This window comes from Copadichromis virginalis, linkage group LG9, assembly GCF_057382275.1.
Source record: "Copadichromis virginalis isolate Kocher_CV1m ecotype Utaka linkage group LG9, C_Virginalis_male_GT1.1, whole genome shotgun sequence".
NCBI classification, from domain to species: Eukaryota; Metazoa; Chordata; class Actinopteri; order Cichliformes; family Cichlidae; genus Copadichromis; species Copadichromis virginalis.
Window position 1 is genome coordinate 31400189 of NC_140626.1, and position 23251 is coordinate 31423439.

General features: G+C 43.0%; 2 protein-coding genes and 1 long non-coding RNA gene across 7 annotated transcripts; 1 reads left to right on the forward strand and 2 right to left on the reverse strand.

Moving 5' to 3' along the window:
• Positions 1-15087, forward strand: lrrc34 (leucine rich repeat containing 34). 4 transcript variants are annotated; one of them, XM_085468989.1, is made up of 10 exons: positions 3-210; positions 2037-2143; positions 2229-2293; positions 2382-2468; positions 2708-2836; positions 2913-3008; positions 3079-3233; positions 3316-3471; positions 4115-4241; positions 4302-4759. In XM_085468989.1, exons 1-10 carry the CDS (start codon positions 104-106, stop codon positions 4551-4553), a joined length of 1281 nt encoding a protein of 426 aa, XP_085325115.1. In that variant the 5' UTR covers positions 3-103; the 3' UTR covers positions 4554-4759. The 4 variants fall into 4 exon arrangements, with proteins under 4 accessions (XP_085325117.1, XP_085325118.1, XP_085325115.1 ...); XM_085468990.1 differs by having other exon boundaries at positions 4-210; positions 4326-4759; XM_085468991.1 differs by lacking the exons at positions 4115-4241; positions 4302-4759 and adding an exon at positions 14903-15087 and having other exon boundaries at positions 1-210.
• On the reverse strand, positions 6077-14155 carry LOC146702212 (uncharacterized). 2 transcript variants are annotated; one of them, XR_014922329.1, is made up of 3 exons: positions 13204-14155; positions 7189-7284; positions 6077-7001 (listed from the first exon to the last, which is right to left on the reverse strand). It is a non-coding gene; the product is annotated as an uncharacterized LOC146702212 (long non-coding RNA). The 2 variants fall into 2 exon arrangements; XR_014922328.1 differs by having other exon boundaries at positions 7182-7284.
• Positions 15088-16391: 1304 nt separating the features above from the next.
• lrrc31 (leucine rich repeat containing 31) lies at positions 16392-22816 on the reverse strand. The gene is made up of 10 exons (XM_085468955.1): positions 22444-22816; positions 20764-20961; positions 20008-20151; positions 19626-19793; positions 19253-19417; positions 18478-18660; positions 18203-18370; positions 17960-18124; positions 17634-17789; positions 16392-17360 (listed from the first exon to the last, which is right to left on the reverse strand). The coding sequence occupies exons 1-10, from the start codon at positions 22454-22456 to the stop codon at positions 16972-16974; spliced, it is 1749 nt and encodes a 582-aa protein (XP_085325081.1). The 5' UTR covers positions 22457-22816; the 3' UTR covers positions 16392-16971.
• Between the last annotated feature and the right edge of the window lie 435 nt (positions 22817-23251).

Sequence of the window (23251 nt, forward strand, 5' to 3'; positions counted from 1 at the left end):
GTCAAAAATCCACCTTACGTTAAAATTTCCCTCCCGTTACTTGTTTGTACCTCCGCGGCTGCCGTCCCTCGTGTTGCCATAGCGACTCAAACAGTATCTAGTGATGGCGGCCCAAAGCATGTCAGAGCTTTATAAAGCTGTGCGCGCTGAGAGAAAGGTAAAAGTGAATCCGTACGTTTCGCAGTCATTGAAGAAGACGCCGTTAACGGGGTAAGCGTTTACACTTTAAACTCCAATGTAACTTTAGGGCACCAAAAATGAAGATTTTAGTGGGTTAACGTTACCGATTAATACTACTGTGGACTTAAACACATTTAAATCTCTTGGAAAATTCACTCACTCACTTGGCACTTTTTAGAATTATTTTATTACCACTTGATCCCCATGAAGTGTTTCATATTTCATACTAAGCACACCCAGTATGAAAATAACCACGTGGTTAAAAAAATGTTTGACCAGTTACCTGGTTAAATGTTGTGAAAATAATATATATATATATATATATATATATATATATATATACAGTGTTGTAGAGTAACGGAATACATCTACCGCCGTTACGTATTTAAAATACAAAATATGAGTAACTGTATTCCGTTACAGTTACCGTTTTAAAAGGTGGTATTTAGAATACAGTGCCTTTGTTGAAATAAATGGATTACACTGAGGTACTTTCCTGTTTCATATTGTCGCAGGTCAGGACTGTTTAGGTTTTGTTTGACAGCTACGTTCTGTAGTTCCAGGCGGCAGCGTGCTGTCTTTCAGTCCAGCTTTGTCCAGCCACTGGTAGGATTTCTGGATATCAGCCACCTCCTCTATCTGCCGGTGGTACATACCGTGCAGGGGCCTGTCCTTCCATGATGGTTCCTCGTCTTCCTCCTCTTTCTTGGGTTTCTGCTGCCTGAGGTATTCACTGAGCACTCGGTCAGTTGGGGCCATCTTCCCAATGTATTCTTGGATGTTCGTTGTCTCATCCTGGACTGTGGTGCTGACACTCACCAGTCCCCGGCCCCCTTCCTTCCGCTTAGCGTACAGCCTCAGGGTGCTGGACTTGGGGTGAAACCCTCCATGCATGGTAAGGAGCTTTCTTGTCTTTATGTCAGTGGCTTCTATCTCCTCCTTTGGCCAGCCTATTACCCCAGCAGGGTACCTGATCACGGGCAGGGCGTACGTGTTGATGGCCCGGATCTTGTTCTTACCATTCAGCTGACTCCTCAGGACTTGCCTGACCCTCTGCAGGTACTTGGTGGTTGCAGCCTTTCTAGCGGCCTCTTCATGGTTCCCATTTGCCTGCGGGATCCCCAGGTACTTGTAACTGTCCGACTACACTTCTCCAGTCCAAACGACATTCCAATGTCATTGCTGTATAGCCTGGTAGTGTGGATCAGTGAATCGATGTCTCGTTCACTCTTGGCATACAGCTTGATGTCATCCATGTACAGGAGGTGGCTGACAACTGCTCCGTTTCGTAGTCGGTATCCGTAGCCAGTCTTGTTAATGATCTCACTGAGGGGGTTCAGGCCTATGCAGAACAGCAGTGGGGACAGAGCATCTCCTTGGTAGATCCCGCACTTGATGGTGACTTGTGCTATGGGCTTGGAGTTGGCCTCTAGTGTTGTACGCCACATCCCCATTGAGTTCCTGATGAAGGCTCTTAGGGTCCCATTGATCTTGTACAATTCTAAGCATTCCAGTATCCAGCTGTGGGGCATTGAGTCATAGGCCTTCTTGTAATCAATCCAGGCAGTCTCAAGACTGCAAGACCAGACATATATATATATATATATATATATATATATATATATATATATATATATATATATTATATATATATATATATATATATATATAGGGAGAGAGAGAGAGAGATTTATAGATTTCAAATATCAGGTTTTTAGAGATCTATTTGGGCCTCACATGGCTGGTTAACTAAACTGAGTGTGACAACCCTGGTTTAAAGATGTGTGTTTTTTCCAATGCATTTTCCATATAAACATTGATTCTCTGCTGGCATGGTAAACTTGTCTGTGTGGCAGGAAGTTCACCCTAAAACTTCCAGGAAATGTCAGACAGGTTCAGAGACTCAGTGACGACGACGTCCTCGCTCTCTGTAAATGTCTCCAACATAACAAGTGTGTTACAGGTGAGCTGGTGGATTCACGTCAACTGATTCAGACAAGGTGTGTTTAACTGTCTTTAACTACGTGTGTGTGTGTGTGAGTGACCAGGTCTTGATCTGAGGTACAACAACATAACAAATGAAGGAGTTGAACACCTTGCTAAGCTCCTGCAAGTAGGTAACAAAATGCAATGGGTGGATCATTTTCTGTAAGTAAAATGTTTCATGTTTGATGTATTTCGTGTTTGTTTTCTCTGAGCAGGAGGAGAAATCATCTCTGAGTTGTTTGGATTTAATGTTTAATGACATCCAGGCCAATGGAGCTCAAGTCCTCGCCAGCAGCCTGCAGGTTTAACACTTAATATGTTCTCATATAAACTTTATTCTTACTCTTCCTTTAGGAATTAGGTGCTTAACCCCACGCCCCATGAACTAAAATGAGCTCGATCCTGGCCAGACTCCTCTTCACTCATGAGATCCTTTTAGATTTTAGCAGAATTCATTTACAGTTGGATTTTCATTCCTTTTAATGTGGCTCCAACGTTTCTAATGTGGAAGCCACGTCCCCGCCTGTCGTTCTCTCTGCAGGGTAACAGCACCCTGCTCTCTCTCAGGCTGTCAGGTAACAAGATCGGGAGAGGAGGAGGTTTGGAACTGGCCAGCATGCTGCAGGAGAACTGCGCGCTGCAGGAGCTGGAAGTGGCCGACTGCGACCTGGTAGATGGGCTTCAGTTTTTAAAAAGGTTTGGTGCTGACATCATTCTGTTTCTGAGAGTTTTCTCGATCCCTACAGGACACCAGCAGTATTATAGCGCTCATCATCATGCTGAAGAAAAACAAGGCTCTTTGCTCTGTCGATATCAGCCGCCCGCTGCTCTTCAGCCATCAGGTGCAAACACACACCAGGTATAAAACTCAATGGGAGGCAGACTGATCTGAGCCAGCTCTTTGTGTCTCAGGAGGAGTGGGCAGTGCACTGCTCTAAGATGCTGGCAGTGAATAGCAGCCTGATGGAGCTCCACCTGGGGAGGATGGGGATGACCGACACTGGGATAGAGCAGCTCACTGAAGGCCTGGGGCGGAACAACAGCCTGCGCTACCTGGACCTGTGCAGGTAGGAAACGAGTCGAGCAGCCAGCAGAGGGCACATTTCCTCCTCTTCATACCATACATTTGTCTTTCTTGGATTTCTGTAGCAACCGTGTGACCCGTGACGGTGCGTTTCATCTCGCCATGATGCTGAAGCAGAACAGGGCCCTGGAGATTTTAGATCTGTCATCCAATCAGATTGGAGATGGTGGAGCTGGGTACCTGAGCAAAGCCATCACCTGTCCGCGCAGCACCCTCAAAGAGTGAGTCCTGCATCAACCCCAGAATCAACCACACTCTTTTGGTAAAGAGGTTGCCCAGTTTTGATACACATGGAGGTTTGCAGCACAGACAGAATCATGTTTTCTGCTTATTTTAATGACATTTTAATGACTTTAGAAACCAGAAGCCTGATTGTTTGTTTTTTACATTGAGACAAAGTTTACACAGAAGGACTATATAGGGTCTTTTTTAAAGTGACTTTCAGGGATTTAGGATCTCTGAAGAAAAACTATCAATTTTTATTACTTAGAGATTTTTCAACATCTAACAAGGACAGACAAGGACAAAGTTAAATTGACCTGATTTTTGCATAACTTTAAGAATTTGAATGTGAAGAGAAGAAAAGATCCATGAACGTAATGATTCAAAGGGTTCAAATATCTTTGAATGTTTGTGTTTCAATATATTTTTCGGACTGAGGAAAACAGAAAAAAGGTTAAGTATTCTGAAGAGCGTAAGATTATGAAAAAACTAGAGATATGAAATATCCAGATTTTAGAGGCCCAGAGAGGTGAAGAGCAAAGCAGCAAACAGAGAAAGCTTTGTAAAGTAAACAGTTTTAGCTTCATCCTTTTTTAATCCTTTAATCTTGACCTGTTGTCACCAACCTGCGCTCTGTGCAAGGCTGTCTGTGTGCAGAAACAACATCACATCAGAGGGTTTGCTGTTGTTGGCTCAGGCTGTGAAATCCAGCTCGACTCTGACTCACATGTACATCTGGGGAAACCACCTGGAGGACCCCGTATGCCAGGTACAGCCCTCAGATGTCTGTTTCATCTTCTCCTCTAACATCCCATCACCCCTCTGACAGATAGACGCTCCCTCCCTGCTTCAGGCCTTCAAGGAGCTGATATCCAGCGGCCGGCTGCATCCAGAACAGACAGATGTAAGCCCCTATGAGGTGGATGGTCACGTGTTCCTCGCTGAGGTCTTCCAGAGTTTGAGGAAACCAGTTTACAACATCGACTGTAATGGTACAGATGTGCCTACAAAGACTGCTGCAAGCCCTGATTCCACCGCACATCATGGACAACTAAAAGATTATTTAAACTGCAAGATTTAAGTTTATGAAAGTATTTTGTTTGTTCATCACAAACACAATTAGTGGCAATCATTTCTAATATTTTAAGACATTGACTTCTACTACACCTCCTGAAATAATTACATCCATAAACAGACATGCTTGTTGCAGAAGAGAAATGTTCAATGTGTTGTGTGATCTTTCTCAGCAAGCAATATTTTATATTTTAATAAATCTGTTTGAGCAGAGTTTCTGTTGATGCTTAAAAAGCCTTAAAGAGTGCTGAAGTCATTCACAGCAAAAGATTCTTAACCCTCTACTCTACATGTCCATAAGAAACATGTCAGGTTGCTCGTTCAATGCAGTTCTGCCATAAAAGTAGGGATAGGGTCCTATTCATGTGCACATGGTGATCCTGTCAGGGTCCTTGGGGAGTATGAGGTCCCTGTACAGCCGGGGAGAAGTCGGACCTCTTCTTTCTTTGTCATAGATTCTGTTTCTGGTTTTTATGGACACATTCTAGCGATACCAGGTTGTTGAGGGTCTCCACTGTGGTTGTCTTTTTGCAGGCTTCGTGTTAGCTTCATCAGGTGGCGACCTCCAGGGTATACTGGGACAGTATCTGATCTATGTTCCTACCTTCACTTATGGTTACAAGCTCTGGGTACTGACCAAAACAATGACATCACATATAAAACAGTGAAAATGGGTTTCCTCTGATGGGTAACTGGGCTCTTTCTTAAAGGTAGGGTGAGCAGCTTGATCGACCAGAGTGAATTCGAGTTACTGCTCTGCCACATTCAAAGGAACCAGTTCTTTGGTTCAAGCATCTGACAAAGGCTTCTGCTGGGAGGAGTGTTTTGGGCATGTCCTACCAGTTGGAGGCCCAGAACAGACTCGCAGGAGGGATTACATCTATTGGCTAGCATGAGAACGCCTTCGCGTTCCCCTGGGTAAGCTGGCAGATTGGGCCCAGACTGCTTGGCAAGAAAGAGAGGGAGAGAAATAGAGGGGGAAGGAGACGGTGAGAAAGGGAGGAAGAAAAAAAGAAAAACAAACAAAACACCTGGATCACCTGTATGGAGAAGAAAAAAAACAGAAGAGAAAACAAACAAAAAAGAGCAACATAATAAATACAGCACCATCACAATAAACTAGCTAACAGTAGATAACAGTAGATACTAAATATTAAATGTTATTGTGCAGCATGTAAGATTGACAGCGCACAATGTGCTTTGAGGCAGCAGCCAAGAAAGGTGTAGTTTGTGTCTGTGAACACCCGTGTGTACACCTGTGTGCATACCTGTGTGCATCAGTACGCATGTATTCCAAAAGTTTCTCCACATAATGATCTGCTAGGGAGTGTGGGGAGCCATAGCCCCGTCCCCCAGGGCATGAAGCGGGCATGGAGGAGATCCAGGCCAGACCCAAGGAGGACCACCGGGGGGTAACCGTGCCACCCTCCTGGGAAGAGCTGAGGAGAGGCCCAAACGAGGGGTCACCCAGCAGCCATGGAGCAGAGGCCAGTGACGTGCCCGTGGGGTGCCCTGAGGCCTCTGGGCCTCAGGGCACCCCACCCCAGACCCTGGAGATGTAACCCTTCTCTCTGGGGTGGAGGCAAGCAGACCCCACCCTCTGTGACTGGCTACATGACTTTTTGACTGGCAGGCCCCAGACCGTCAGGATCGGCAACAGGACTTCAGCCCGCATTAGGAAACAGACATCTGAGGGGTGTACCTGGCATACGGGCTCCTCCAGGTGATTTCCCCAGATGTACATGTGAGTCAGAGTCGAGCTGGATTTCTCAGCCTGAGCCAACAACAGCAGACCCTCTGATGTGATGTTGTTTCCGCACACAGACAGAAGGATGAAGCTAAAACTGTTTACTTTACAAAGCTTTCTCTGTTTGCTGCTTTGCTCTTCACCTCTCTGGGTCTCTAAAATCTGGATATTTCATATCTGTAGTTTTTAGTAATTATAATAATGTGGCTATATTTTCTTCTCTAGTGATGTAAACGTTACCAAACTGGATAAAATCTGCTCATTTTTGTTATCAGGGACCTAAAAATCCTTATTATAGGAGAAATTATTCCCACTTCCTGGTGCTTTGATTCTCTAAAGCAGTGGTGGGGACCTCCACAGACTTGCAGCTACAGCAAGTTTTTATTTTTCGATAAATCACAGAGTGATGGAGCTGTAAAGGCAGGTTTCATCACAGCAGAGGATTTCATTTAATGTGCATTCTTTAGGTTTATATCTGCAACCAGAACTACTCAGACTGCATTGTGAGGCGGCTGTGCACGACCTGCATTTATGTTAAATTAAAGTACTTCATGCGAGCGTGATTTCCCTGTGCGGATATGAATGAAACGCTGTACCGGTGTCCAGCACTGGGGGCCAGTTCCTGATGTCCATCGTGGCCATGGCCTCTTTGGAGCGCAGCAGCTTACAGATGACGGCGGTGGTCATCACACACGCCGAGTGACTCACCTGCACAATTAGAAAGAGAAAGACAGAAGAAGAAATTAAGCTCCCCTTTTTCCCCAGAGGAGATCAGAAGTCATTCAGAGCCATACGAGTCTGCAATTAGCTGGGAGCGAGAGCTTGAGCCCTGGAGGTCTGACTGAAAGAGAAACCGCATCGGTTTAACAGACAAATTAAGAGTCTCACCTCTGACCTCTTAACAGTGGGCAGGGTGGTGGAGATGTTCTGAGGGTGAGGCGGTCCTGTGTGGTCTGAGCTCTCCACTGCAAACCTCGGACAGGAACAGAAACTGCAAGACAGACATAAACACTTCTTTTACACACACTTTGATGGCCTAACCTCTGTGTTTTTTACATTCATGTGTTTACGTGTGATGTACATGACTATTGTGCATCTGGCTCAGTGTTTGATATTGTAAAGCAAAGTCAATAACAGCAAAAATTTAATATTTTACTTTTTATTTCTGTCGCCCTCCTGCATCAATCCCAGAATCACCCACACCCTTTACCACATTTGCTTACTTTAGAGACTCCAGACACCAGGAAGTGGGAGAAATTTCTCTTATAATAAGATACGGTAATCTTTCTGACAATAGGTGAGATTGCTTTTAAATATGGAAACGGGGATAGTCACAAGAAGTTTGAGAGGCACAACTCAGACAGAAGAGCAGACAGAGAAAAGCCATGTGGATAGGAGCTACTCTCCCGAGCTAAGGTTAGCCACAGAGGGCATGGATGCAGACGAGCCCAGCCTCCTGAACATCCCGAAAGAGCTTCGTGACTTTAGGAAACACAACAACAAACAATATGCACATATTAGACGAGGGTTAAGAAGAGTTGATGCTAGAATGGAAGAAGCAGAGGGGCGATTCGACGAGACTGAGACGGTGCTACAGTTGTTTATTTTATTCATAAACTTCACTATTTCATTAATTATTTCATGGTTTCTTTGCATCTTCATCTGTAGCAGCGGTCTCCAACCTTTTTTGCGCCACGGACCGGTTTATGCCCGACAATATTTTCACAGACCGGCCTTTAAGGTGTCACGGATAAATACAACAAAATAAAACTAGTACCGGTACTGAAAAAAAGAAGATTTATTCATAACACATGTGAAAAGACCCAGGAAAACCGAGTTAACGACCAAAACGATAACAAAATAACGCTGAAAAACGATAAAAACCTTGAAAACCATACATTTCACACCTGAGACTCTACTCTCGCGGCCCGGTACCAAACGACTCACGGACCGGTACTGGTCCGAGGCCCGGGGGTTGGGGACCACTGATCTGTAGCACTTACACATCGGTGTATGTTCCTTGTGTTTGCTTACATTAAAATACCAGCACTAATGACCAGAGCATACAAATGCAGCTTTTCATATTTGACAATATATTTTGAAAGCACAAGACAAATCACAAACAGTTTTCAATGTAGGTTTGGTTTTTTATTTTGTTTTATTTTTCAGTTCTTGATTTGATGGTGATGTGATGCTATATTACATGTTTTTAAGATTCAGCTGAATTTAATATTTGTAATATAGCATCGAATCACAACCGTCTCCTCAAGTTGCTTTATACTGTAAGATAGAGACCCTACAGTAGCAGCAAGAAAACCCCAAATATTAATAATCCCTTATGAGCAAGCACTTGGTGACAGTGGGGAGGAAAAACTACCTGTAACAGGCAGAAACCTCCGGCAGAACCAGGCTCAGAAGGGACGGCCATCTGCCTCGGCCGGTGGGGGGTGATGGTAACGATAATACGAGGAGACACGATGAAGAATATTTCTCAGTCTAATTAAAGTCGAATGAAATAGTTTTAAAATAAAATATACCTCAGATGTTAACTCTGAGGCCAGACTGCTTTAAGATTTTAAAAGAGGTATTTGAAAAAAATCAAGATGACAATTTAGTCATCAGTACTGCCTTTAAAGCAGCAGCTGAACGGCTTCTTCAAAGCTTTTAACACTGCTGAAAAAAACCTGGCAAGTTTGGATTTCTTTGGAGGATTCACGAAGCCACCGAGATTCATTGCTATGTGCATCAGAATAGTGTCGTCAAAAGATGAATCTTCTGATATCATTACATTGAAGAACTTGTCTGCAGATCCAAACTCCTCGATAAGGCCTTTAGCTGTGGCCTTGACTAATTTATTCATGTTATTATTAAGAATTTTTAGGTATTCGGTGCATCTATCTTCAGAAAGTACCAAATCTGTCAGATGGTTGACAACTAAGTCTATTTTTCCTCGATCCAGAAGATTTCTGGCATTTTTGTGCAATTTGTGTTTTATTCTCATGACCAGAGAAACGCTAAATTGATTTGAAATTAGCCAATCATCAGGTGACACTGATGTTTCTGACAGTTCTTCCTCTGGGTTTTCAGAGGTTGCTGGCTAACTTTGACCCTCTGTGGGTCCAGAGTGAGACACTAATGCCTGATCACCAATATTCATTGCTAGGTGCTTCAGAATAGTGTCGTCAAAAGATGAATCTTCTGACAACATTACATCGAAGAACTTGTCTGCAGATCCAAACTCCTTGATAAGACCTTCAGCTGTGGCCTTGACTAATTCAACCCTGTTCATTTTAAGAATTTCCAGGGATTCGGTGCATCTCATTTCAGAAAGTACCAAATCTGTCAGATGGTTGATAACTAACTCTAATTTTTCTGGATCCAGAAGATTTCTGGTATTTTTGTGCAAATTTTGTGCGATTCTTGTGGCTAGAAGAGTACTAAATTGATTGGCAATGAGCTTAGCATGAATTGACACTGATGTTTCTGACAGCTCTTCCTCTGGGTTTTCAGAGGCTGCTGGCTGACTTTGACCCTCTGTGGGTTCAGAGTGAGACACTAATGCCTGATCACCAATATTCATTGCTAGGTGCTTCAGAATAGTGTCGTCAAAAGATGAATCTTCTGATATTACCTCGAAGAACTTGTCTGCAGATCCAAACTCCTTGATAAGGCCTTCAGCTGTGGCCTTGACTAATTCAACCCTGTTAATTTTAAGAATTTCCAGGGATTCGGTGCATCTCACTTCAGAAAGTACCAAATCTATCAGATGGTTTATAGCCAAGTCTAATTTTTTTGGATCCAGAAGATTTCTGGTATTTTTGTGCAAATTTTGTGCGATTCTTGTGGCTAGAAGAGTACTAAATTGATTGGCAATGAGCTTAGCATGAATTGACACTGATGTTTCTGACAGCTCTTCCTCTGGGTTTTCAGAGGTTGCTGGCTGACTTTGACCCTCTGTGGGTTCAGAGTGAGACACTAATGCCTGATCACCAATATTCATTGCTAGGTGCTTCAGAATAGTGTCGTCAAAAGATGAATCTTCTGACAACATTACATCGAAGAGCTTGTCTGCAGATCCAAACTCCTTGATAAGACCTTCAGCTGTGGCCTTGACTAATTCAACCCTGTTCATTTTAAGAATTTCCAGGGATTCGGTGCATCTCATTTCAGAAAGTACCAAATCTGTCAGATGGTTGATAACTAACTCTAATTTTTCTGGATCCAGAAGATTTCTGGTATTTTTGTGCAAATTTTGTGCGATTCTTGTGGCTAGAAGAGTACTAAATTGATTGGCAATGAGCTTAGCATGAATTGACACTGATGTTTCTGACAGCTCTTCCTCTGGGTTTTCAGAGGCTGCTGGCTGACTTTGACCCTCTGTGGGTTCAGAGTGAGACACTAATGCCTGATCACCAATATTCATTGCTAGGTGCTTCAGAATAGTGTCGTCAAAAGATGAATCTTCTGACAACATTACATCGAAGAACTTGTCTGCAGATCCAAACTCCTTGATAAGACCTTCAGCTGTGGCCTTGACTAATTCAACCCTGTTCATTTTAAGAATTTCCAGGTTTTCTGTGCATCTCACTTCAGAAAGTACCAAATCTATCAGATGGTTGATAGCCAAGTCTAATTTTTTTGGATCCAGAAGATTTCTGGTATTTTTGTGCAAATTTTGTGCGATTCTTGTGGCTAGAAGAGTACTAAATTGATTGGCAATGAGCTTAGCGTGAATTGACACTGATGTTTCTGACAGCTCTTCCTCTGGGTTTTCAGAGGTTGCTGGCTGACTTTGACCCTCTGTGGGGTCAGTGTCAGAGACTGATGCCTGATCACTGCTTGTATTTGAAACCAGGTCCGGGTCTTCTGCACTCACACAAACTGGCTGATTGGTGAGATCAGTAACTGGACTTGACTGTGATGTAAACAGTCTGTCGCTTGTTTCACCAGCATCTGCTCCAATCATAACTTCTTCCTTTGATGGGGTCAGCACTCTTACTATATCTTCCACGGCACCAGAAATTTTGTCATTTATAATAGTTTGGGTTAAAGTTTCATTCTCCAACCAGAAAAGAAGGTTTTGTAAGAACCTTTCCACTGAATCTTCTACGAGCACATATGGCACCTCAGGAGCAGAGGGTACATTACAGTTACCCTGTGAAGTCTTAGAGAAGTCAGACTCTGAGAGACTTTTACCCATTTGCATCGTGGGGGCTAAATATGTTGACTCGACATGGTCGTACACATTTTCTGTCAACTCCCTTGAAAACATCTCCTTACTTGTCAGGTCAAGGTTTCCTGCCTGGGTTAATTTACTAAACAGTTTATTCAGAACCGGCACAACTGTTGTAAATTTGAGCGGAGAAGAACTTTTAACTGTGGTTTCTAAGGTTGGTGATTTTCTGGGAACTTCTGAGGGATTCATGTGTTCGCTTTTCCTGGAGTCAGCTCTTTCACTCTCAGGGGAGGTTGCCTGTTGTCTCTGAAAGGTCAAAAATCCTTTGCTTTTCTTCACCTGATCTTTCAGCTCACTGTTCATTTTTTGAAATTCCTTTTTAGCAAACCTGAAGAAGTGTTGTTTTACTTCATCTGGTTTTATAATTAGGGCGCATGATGCAAAAAAGTCTTTCACCTTTTTGATCACCAGGTCCACGTCAAAAGCAGGCTTGGGTGAGCTACACTTCTCACTTAATGTGATATCTTCTGCATCAGGATACTGAATGTTTGCAATTAACACATTTACAATGTCAACTGCAGCTTTATCTGCATGATCTTCATCATGTAAATAATTCAGATTGTTGAGGATTGTTTCAACATCACTTTGAGCTTTCTCCTCAGCTTCTGCAAACTCATCACTTTCTTTTTCCTCCACAGGTTGCAGTTCTATGTGACAGTCCTGGTCATCTTTACTTATCTCTCTGTCTGTACTCCACCTCATGAGAGCCATACTTATTTCTTTAATTGTTCCCATCTCAGAGAGCTTGGATTCAAGACTCTCATCACTTGAACTAAAGGAAGTGGGTAAAGCCCCCCTCATGCACAGGCCGCTCAGCTTACCTTTATATTTCTTCAGACATGAGAAAGCATGAGAAACCATGCATCTGAGGTTTTTTATGTTTGTTATTTTTCTGGTGACATAAATAGAATCCGGGTTTTCTGGGACTAGAACCCAACCCGAGTTGACTTTATTTGAGATCTCCTCCTCAATCATCTGTGTCAGCGCCACCGCGCTTTCACACTCCTCATGGGTGACATGAAGAGCAGCAGCAAAGCTGGTTGAGAGAGAGTCTCCCAATACGGGGCTTATTTTTGTCACGGCTAACCTAAGGTATGTCTGGGATGATGCATCATTTAATTGGTCCTGACCTCCTAGAAGTAACGTTTTTATGGTGCTTGCACTAACTGACTGAATGACATCAGTAATCATATCAGCCAGTGCTACTTGGACATCAGAGTCCCAGATCCCATTTTCTATCAAGCGCCACTGTAATCCAGAGAGCCTATCGAAACACCCGCTGATAGCAGGTGAAAAAGGCTCTGAATTAATGGGGGTAGGGGTTCTAACACTGGATACAGACATTGTCAATGACCTAATTTCGCTACAATTACTTTGGAAATCCGTTTTCAGAAAGCTTTCAGAAAGGGAAGATCGCGGTCTGTACATTTAACGCACGACAACTAAAATGCAAAATGCAAGATTCATGTCCCGCTGTTTCACCCCTATTTATAGACTCGAGTGGAGGTCACGTGCTGCAAGATCAAAGGCACGTACTGTGACATCAAAGCAGAAAGGAACTGAGCTGTGTGACGTCATGCCGCGAGCGTTCACCTACATGCACGTGCACACGTGAGCGATCACTAATAAATCACAGACGCATCAACGTCGGTGTTGTCAAACTTTCAATCATACCTGCAGCCAGTTCTTTGAAGCTCTCAAATGGGTTGAATGGCGGCTGTTTTCCACCATCATCGCAGAGCATTCCTCCAGCAGGTCCAACGCCTGATTCAACAAAACCCGCGACTCCGGCAGCTGTGCTCCGAAGCAGTTTGCTAATGTGATGCTAACTAGCTAATGTGATGCTAACTAGCTAATGTGATGCTAACTAGCTAAAGAATCCTAACAGGTACTTGAAAAACAAAGGGGACGAAGGAGGAGGAGGAGAAGTGGCGACAGCGACCTGACTGACTGGTTCATCTGAGGCTCTCAGTGGTTCCCTGTCTCAGCGAGATTCACAACACTTCTTGCAACAAACTCCCGTAACCATGGTTACAGGAGGACGCTCTGTTTGTGGCAGTCATTATCACAGTATGACTCACAAAGAGACGTTAATAAATATTAATTCATGCAATTTAAACACATTTTTTATTTTACTAATGAGGTGTATAATGGTTTAATATGGCACGACACCCTCGCTGATGTTGATGCCTAGGAATCTGAAGCAGCTGACTCTCCACCTCTGCTACTGCTGCTCTCCTGTAACCCACGATGAGCTCCTTGGTTTTGTTGATGTTAAGCACCAGGTTGTTGTCACGGCACCGTGATGTCACGCCCCTCACCTCTGTCCTGCATGACGTCTCATCTCCATCAGAAATGCATTCAATGAGAAGATTAGACTTTATTGATCGACGGCAGGAAAATTTGTGTGTTACCTCAGCTCAGGTAGAGATAGCAGAAGAAAATCCAAAAATCCAAATAAAATATAAACAACTACAAAATAAATAAGATAATACACTATATACAACAGTAGCATACACAGTATGTGACTATGGATAGAGTGTTGTGGAAATGCAAGAAATACATTTAATTATTCTTACATTACTATTACTATTTAAGCAATAGATATCTAAAAGTATCTATAAGTATAGACATGTACTTGCACACACATCTACACACTAAATATACACATGTATACATATACATACACATATACCTGCACACCAGGTAAATGTCCAGTGACTCATGACAGCGTGATTGAGGAGTTATAGAGTCTAACTGCTGTTGGGATCAATGATCTGTGAAAGCGCTCCTTCCTGCAGTGAGGCTGTTTTGGTCTCTGACAAGGATCTGCTCAGCTCACAGACTCATGCAGAGGATGATGTGGGTTGTTCGTGATGGATGTCAGCTTTACTAGCATTTTTAGCACACGATCAAAGTTTCTGTGGATGCTTGAAAAATCTTGAACGTTGAATTCACTGAAGGTTTTAAAAATAATGCTGTAATCAGTTTTGTTACAGTTGCAGTGTTGTCTTCTGCTACTGTAGGCCACAGCAGCAGCAGACGACAACACAGGTTGAGTAAGTGGGAGTGGGTGTTTTCAGACACAGAAGAACAACTTTAGATTAATCAAATAAAAATGTATTCAGTCAGCTTTCCAAATGTGAATGTTTCAGTTGTCTGTGAGTAGGAACTCAACTCTAATAAACTATAAGTTTAGTTAACTATAAAAATAGTATGCTTGTTTGCAAAACGTGATGTGTTTCTGCATCTTCACAGAGTTTCTCTCAGTTTGTGGTCGAGAGTCCTCCAAATGTAAGCATCGAACCAGAGCTAGAATTTGGCTGCTTAATCTTTATTTCACTTCCTGGATGCTGTTTCTGTTTTCCATCAGGGTCGTTCTCATGCTTTCTATTCTGATGTAAAGTAACTGGAGGAAAGCAGCTCCCCAGAACAACGATTTGTCTCCAGACATTGGCCACCTCCACCATAGCAGATAACCAGGAGTGCTCCAAGGATCAGGAAACACTGGGGACTTGAAAAAAATGCAAAAATTATTTCAGATTAAAGTTAATATAAAACGTCAAACACTGTGTGCTTCCTAGTCAGTGAGATTTAAATTTGATCCCTCTTTGTTTATTGTATGTTGTATGTTTATTATTAAACATACTTCACCAATGTACGCTGCAGTTAAATGACATCAGTCAAGTACAAAACCACATATCAGACAAGCAAACCATTGAATCAACACGAATCACTTAATAATGGAAAAATAAAGGTGTGTTTGGTGTCACAGGTGATTGGAAGTCAGAGATGAGTCTGACAAAGAAGCAGAAAAACATCTCAATGAGCCATAACTAGAGGTGCATGTAACTACAGGTGCATGTATATCAAATCTTACATTGTAATGTTAAAACCAAAACCTTTTCCTAACACAGAATTTATTTTAAGTGGTAGTGCTAGTCTTTTAAGCAGAAGCATATTAAAAGCAGTCATACCAAATACTGACTTTCAAGCTTTTTAAAATTGTATAAGCTTTGTTTTTAGTATTTATACTATATTGCATGCATGTTCCCATGTTATAATAAATCAATTTTAGGTTCCTCTTGTTCCGTAACTCACAGCTTTTGTCACTACAGGAGCAAAGGGGTGTAACCCAGCTGATACCTCAGTGCTCTGATGACACCAACAGAAGTCACTCAGCCCCCGTAAACAGAGATAAACCACACAGTTTATCCCTGTGGAAAGAAAATTACCACCATGAAGCAGCCAAAAAGACGACAACAAAGTTACAGTGGGGACAGACCCTTTAGCTGTGATCAGTGTGGGAAGTCTTTTAATCAAATTAGTCACTTAAAAACACATCAGCTCATCCATGCTGGAGTTAGACCACTCAGCTGTAGCGAGTGTGGAAAGTCTCAGACTGTGACAAGCGAATCCCCTACACGACCACATAGTTCGCTCTTTCTAACAGTTCTTTATCTGGTTGCTCGTTCGTACAATACTCGGTTGCTTTTCAGCTGCAACCCCACTCACAACAACAACCTCAGGTCCCGACACGTCTTATGCAGGGGAGGCGTGATGAACTGATGGAGCTGCAGTCTGTCAGCCTCCCCTGTAGCTGCGCCACAAACCAGTCCCCGCTGCACAGACCCTATCTGGGAAACTGGTTCCAGAGCCTGAGCATTGTGTTGAAGCAGTATCTCTGATTCTGTTCTGATGTCCCGATTGTAATCAAACTGCAACGAAAAGCATTAAACCGTCTGTCAGCTGAGTTGTTGTGGCATGAATGTTCATCATGAATTGTTGAAAAATTGTAGCAACAAAGTCTTTTAAGTATTTTTGTAATGGCTGAACGCAGTTTTTGCACAATTGGAAAAGAGTGGGAGATGTAACAAAGGTGAATCTTTATTTAGGCTGTTGTCTGACTGCAGAATTACAAAGTCCAAGTGCAGAATGATAAAGTTCATGAGATTAAAAAGCAAATTAATTCCACTGTCCTTCATAAACAGAAGACACCACCATTTAAACACAGAAAGCCAACAAAACAGGTGAAGATGATCAATGACAATGAGAGAGGAGAGGGACGTAAAACTAAACATGAAATGTTTCTGACAGTTGACCGCCAAAATAAAATGGGACATATCCGGTGTGAATATCGAACTCAACAGGGAAACAGACACAGGGATAAACCCCACGGAATAAAGACTCCAAACATGCTCAAGAACAAAAGAAGAGTATTAAACGATACCGTAAACACCTAACAAAGAGTTCAACATTGTAAAACTCAAGGTCAGTCCCAGAGGACCCATCCCAGCTGGTCACATTGTACAAATGTTTGGACAAATTTACTTGTAATCAGAAGGTTTTTCAGACCTGATTGCGTTTTTCTTCCCTAGTGCTCTTTTGAAATCTCTCTGATGACTTTTAATTTGAGATCAGATAACTCAGGCTTTCTGCTCCCTACTCCTCAGGCTGACTCTCTTCTAGGCTCTCCTGACTGTTCCCTTTACATGCTGATGATGTGTCTTGTAAATCTGGATCCCATTCCAGCAGGACGCTCCTCTTCTTCAGACAGTACCTCAGCTGCTCTCTCTCCTGACAGTCAGCTGTCCACCTCTGCATGGCCAGTCGAGCCAGCGCCGGCATTTGAGGCAGAGCTCGGAGCAGAGCGGGCAGCCAGGCTGAGCACGGAGCAGAGGTTGAAGGTCGCAAACTGACATCCACGTCTTCCAGAGAGCCCAGACCTCCTGCTGCAAACAGACTGCACCAACCGTTGTCTCCCACCAAGCTGTTGTAGGACAGATCCAGTGCACGGAGTGAGGAGAGACAGCCCCGTCTGCACACGGCAGCTGCACAGAGGAAGAGGACCCATTGATAACTGATCACTTTATGCCTGTTCACTTGACTGTTTTGTTCACAATGTTTCTGATGGAGACAAAAATAACACCGAATAGTTTCATTGTTGTGTTTTATACGACAGCTACAGATGCTGGCAGCATGAAATAAATGAAAGAAATATCAATTTCCTTCAGGCTTTACTTGTCTTAATATACATTTATGTAGCCTAATGATCCACTACAGACCAAAAAAGAAAAAGTATAATGTCATTGTGTGTTAGTTACCCAGATGTTGCATGTCATCAGTGGTGAGCTCGCAGCTGCAAAGACGGAGCTCGCTGACGACTGATGGCTGCAGAGCATCCAGCAGGAGCGCCAAGTGACCGCCAACCACTTTACACCAGGAAATATCCACCGTATGCAGATAGGACACCCCCAGGGCTGATGCATAAACACAAAGTTTTCACCATTTCAGGCTAGAGGGTGGAAGAGGTATTCGGGGAGAATGACTTGAAGGAAAACTTCTACAACTAAACAAGTGTGTGTGTGTGTGTGTGTGTGTGTGTGTGTGTGTGTGTGTGTGTGTGTGTGTGTGTGTGTGTGTGTGTTACCCAGAGCAGTGAAGGACTCGTTGCTCAGGTAGCAGCTGTTGAATGGCAACCGCCTCATTTGTGTCACAGGGAGGGCGGAGACCAGCGAGTGGACCACACCTCCCACTTCCTTATTGGATGACACATCAAGCTCCGTCAGTGCAGTGAGAGAGGGCAGCACCTGGACTGAAAAACAACGAGTCACATGACTGCTGCAGCGTGCATGCGATTAGTGTCCAGCGTGTGAGATTCGTAGCAACTCACTCAGAGCCTCTAGATCATCTCGCGTGAGGCAACACAGGTGGAGGTCAAGTCTCTCCAGGTGTGTGACGTGAGCCAGGTGAAAGGTGAGGCGGCTCAGTCCACCAGCTAGAAGTTTGTTACAGGACAGGTCCAGCTCTCCCACAGAGGGGAGGCAACGGAGTGAACCACCTGCAGGACAACCAGAGGTGTGTTTTTTTTAATTTACCCCTCCGAGACTCTTATAGGACATAAAACAAAAGTAGCAATAAAAAGGAAAAATTCAGAGATCTTTGTACCGAGAGCATCAAGGCTGTCAGGCGTTAGACCGCAGGCCTGCAGTCGAAGCGTGGTGAGGGAGGTGGCGTGAGAGAGAGAGCTGACCAATTCCCTGAAGCCACCAGTGTCCACTTCCCGTGTGAGCTGAGCATTACAAGAGACGTCCAGCACACAGAGTCTGGGCAGAGCAGCCACCATTCCTCCTGAGAGATTTATGAACAGGAAAACCTCATCCATACAAATGTATCAACGAAGAGACAGCAAAAAAACAGACAAGAACATAATAAAACACCAACTGACAGCCCTGTTAAAATGGATCCAAACTGCTGCTCCTTATGTTCTCTTCTATAATATAACTATACTATACATCTAACTAATAATGAGGTCGGTGCAGGCAAACTAATCTTCAGCCCGCTTTAGACACTCAGATTCAGTCTTTTTCCCCTTGAGTCTTTATCATCTCACAGAGAGAGGATATTCCTTATATGGTCATCGTTACCTCATAAAGTAAACAGAGTTCAGATAAATTAGCTAAAGCTATCCTCTCAAGACAGAATTTTTTTCTGTGAGTTAGTTTGAAATTTCTCTGTGAGCCAGTAAATCAAGATGAATGATCAAAGCTGTAAAACTGAGGGCTTATGCGCAGTGGATGAACTGTAGGGGTGAAGCACAGCCCAATATAAGATAAAGTAGGATTATTTTGAATATAAATCATGAAAAGCTACTCTATTCTATTCTACTTGAGGAATAAAACTATGGAGCTCAAGATGTGCTCCATAGATTTGAAGTTACTACCCAGCACTGTAGCATCGGCCGCAGTGAGCTGACAGGCCACCAGGTGGAGCTCCCTCAGTGATGGGTGAAGGTTCCCCAGCAGGCCTTGCAGACCACCGCCCCCAACGCCGCTGTTCCAGGACAAATCAAGAACTTCCAGAGCAGGGATGTAGCTGAGAGCTTCACCTGCACAAAACACGGAAAAATCCAACGACATGTGATCAGACAAAAGTTTTTCTGTCAAGACAAGAGTGTGAACCATTCAGCAAAGCCTCATGGGAGCTGTAGTGAGGAAGGAAATCAAGCAAAAATAACTTGATTGCATAAAGAGATTGTTCTGTTATAGCTATAAATAAGAATAAATAAAGCAGAGTGTCTGCACTGAAGATCCCACCAAGAGCAACGACGTCTTCGCCATTTAGCCTGCAGCTGCAGAGCCTCAGCGTCCTGACCTCGCCCACGTGTTGCAGATGAGACGTCAGAGCCGTCAGGGATCCACCGATCAACTCGTTCCAGGAGATGTCCATCTCTTCCACCTGGGGGAGGAACTGCAGCAACGTTGCTGAGAAGAAACGGCAAGAAAAACATCTGTCTGCCTTTCTGCCAGCTGACGCCTTACAATGAAGTCACATTACTTTATTCAGACTTAATTTCAGATGCTCCGCCTCTTGAAATGAAGCTGCATCATTGTGTTTGTGCCTTTGGGCGTATTTTTAATGCAGTTATCTGACAGATACCATGTCTGTCTTGTGTGACAGGTATGTGCGTTTTTGTACCAAGCTCCAGGAGGTCTGTAGCCGTCAGATCACAGTGAGCCAAACTGAGGCTCCTGCTGTCGGCTTTCTTCCCGAGTCTCTTCAAGAAAACACACACTCGACCCCAGCCGACGTCCCGCTCACTCTCTGCTGACGCTGCAAAGCCTGAAACACACGATACACACCCACAGGGCTTAGCATGTCACTGTAAACTGATTTTCCACAGTAAACTGTATTTTCTTGAGCTCTGTATTTTGTTTCTGAACCTCTGATTTTATCCACCTTTTTAAAAAAAAATAAAGCAACCTCTTTACGCTTTCCTCTCTAAAAACTAGGACATGTTTGAAATACTAGGATTTTTCTTTCTTTCTCTCTTTTAAATGATCTTTTAAGTCACTTTCTCTTAAAAAGACTGCAGTACTGTGAATACAGAATGGTTGCTTCTCCTAAACAGACTGGTTCTTATACAGCTTTTCTAGTTGAGCAATTAAAGTGCGTCATTTTTTTCTTCACGTAAAGGCTTTCTATCTGACATTTACACTCCAATGGATGCAATCGGAGAGCAGCTTGGGGTTAGCATCTATCCCGAGGATATTTGGCATGCAGACCGGAGCAGTCAGGGCTCAAACCACCAACCTTCTGATTAGTAGATGTCCTGCTCTACCTTTTGACCTACAGCTGCCCCAGACTCCTGGGGCCCTCAGTGTAACCTTGAACTAAACACCCATTAAAAAAAAATCTAAGTTAAAATCTCGTGCTGCTTTGAACAGTACAAACCTGAGTTCGGTCCTCTGTCCTCTTTCATCTCCGATTCTCCGTCCTCGGGGATCCCCGGCCGGTCCGAAGTCCACGACAGGAAGCGTCCTAACGGCTTCCTGTCTGAGGCCGTGCGCTTCCTGCGGATCTGACTCATGATCACATCAAGTGGGGAACCTTTCCACCTGCTGCCACTGCCGTCCCGCCCCCGCTGACCATCTAATCAATGATAGGAGGAGAGAAAAGTTTAGTCTCGTCAAAAGTCACAGTTTGACATCTGAGATTATTTAAGGGATGAGCGATGGATGGGGTTAGCTATAAATCCTGTGGTGTATGGACTGGTTCAAGCTACATACCTGTCCCTATAAAAACACTGAACTGCCTCTTCAGATACCAAATTAAATTACCAATTAAAAACAAAGAGAAATCATCATCATTACAGTGGTTTTGATTCATATGTGCATATTTACAGGTTTATTAAATTATAATCAATGTGAAAATATCTATTTATGACTTGCAGGGACAGAAGGTAGAGACTTATTCTGTTCTTCCTTATTTTCTGTCACATGTATCCTGTTCCTGTGCTAAACCTGCTGATAAAGAGGTCGGTGTGTGTAAAGTAACACCTGAGGGCCAAAAGTTCACACTGATCCAAAAACACTCAGTTTTGCACAGTTTTTTCAACTCTCTCTCTGTATGATGTAATAGAGAGGAGATATGCAGATACAGAAGCTTCACCCATTTCCAGCTTACGAGCAGGAGCCAATCAGAAGTAAGCTGACTTGAAGGGGGAGGGGTTTAATTGGTTTTGTTATAGATAGGCAATGAACTGATGCGGTTCACCAAAGCCCAGTAAAGGCTAAAGAAGGGTTATTTTGAGCTGCCAGTCATGCCAAACTACTCTAGTATAGTGGAATAAAAAATTGTGCTGGAAGCAGAATTGGTCCAACTTAAAGAAGAAGTAAGAACAAGTAAAAACAGGGATACTGAAATATGCAGCGTGGTGCAGGTGTGCGCAAGTGTTTGAATGCACTACCCGCGTATATGAGCCTCTTCACTAAGGTTTCAGTTGCTGTCTTATTTGCTCCTTTAGGAGTCCCCACAGAGGATCTGGATATCCGCTGGTTTTACTTTAGATATGTAAGTTTAATTTGATGCTGAATTTTTTTGTAGTAGAGCTGAAGGATTATAACTTTGACTTAGTACAGAATCTACCACTGCTACTTGTTTCTATACTAAAACAGTTAATCGATATAAAAGAACACATGAATGAATATCTTTATTTTCATTGTCGCTTGAACAGCTAATTTAAAACAAACATGCTGCCTCCAACTCGTAATCCTGGGAAAGCACCTGGTTAACATAGTGTTGAAACAAGGTGTTACTATACTGCTTAGAAAAAGGCCGCAAATGGCCTGAAATGGTCAGAGTACTGAGATTAAACATTAACCTGTTGGTAATTAGCTATACCTTCCTGTATTACAGGTCCTGTTAAACTAGTCAATGCTTAAAACTTTAGCATATAAAAATAACCCTGCAGTGAAATTAGAGCCATGAAAAACCTTTATTTTCAAGCTAGTTTAGGTTTTTGAATCAGCAGCAATAAAAGATGGATTCAGAGGAAGAATTATAAGCTTTCAGGATAAAAATCAGGGTTTGTAGTTTAATTGTTGATGTACTGAACAGCAGAAGTCCTCTTACCTGCAGACTCCATAATCTGAAGACAAAACACAAACAAACTATTGAAGATATATATCGGGTGTGTTTTTATGAGTCAGTCGCGACTCGCTGACGGTCAGTTTGGAGAAAAACATAACAAGAAAAAACAAACAAACAAACGACTCTCCCTAAACTCTGCACCGAGTCTGAATCACCCCCGCAGGATCCATAAAGTCCAAGAATTCGGCGTTTTCCTCAATCACTCCTTCTACTCCTCTCTGAGCGGAGACGGAGAGACTGCCACCTGCGTGACGTCACGTCCCGTGCTCGTCAGGTGGATCAACCCGGAAGCGCGACACCACCTTCAGTAAATTGTTGCCATAGAAGCCATTAAAATGCAAATATTTATACACGGTTATAAGACCGTGGAGGTCAGTTTGAGAATATTTTGAAAATAAAACATACAATACAAAAATATAAACATTTAAAATTTTAAAAGGGAGTTTGTTCAAGTTCAAAAACTACTTCAAAAGCTACTGAAAATAAATCCATACTGGGTCATAGAGGTGTATGTTAATATATTCGTATATGCTGATATCCATCTTTTGCTATGTGGTCACATTAAAAAAAAAAGTTGTCGTTTAGAAGAATTATTAAAGCCGAATTAACCATAAACAGATTTTTTTTGATCTGCAACACGACGTGTGCAGAAAAGTATCACTGAACTACTGCTAACCTTAAACAAAAAAAAAAAAATCTTTAAAACGTAAAGATTCTTAGGCGAGGTCTGAGCGTCCCATGATGCATTGCCTCAATACGGCATTGCACATCGCCTCCTAATTATTTAAAA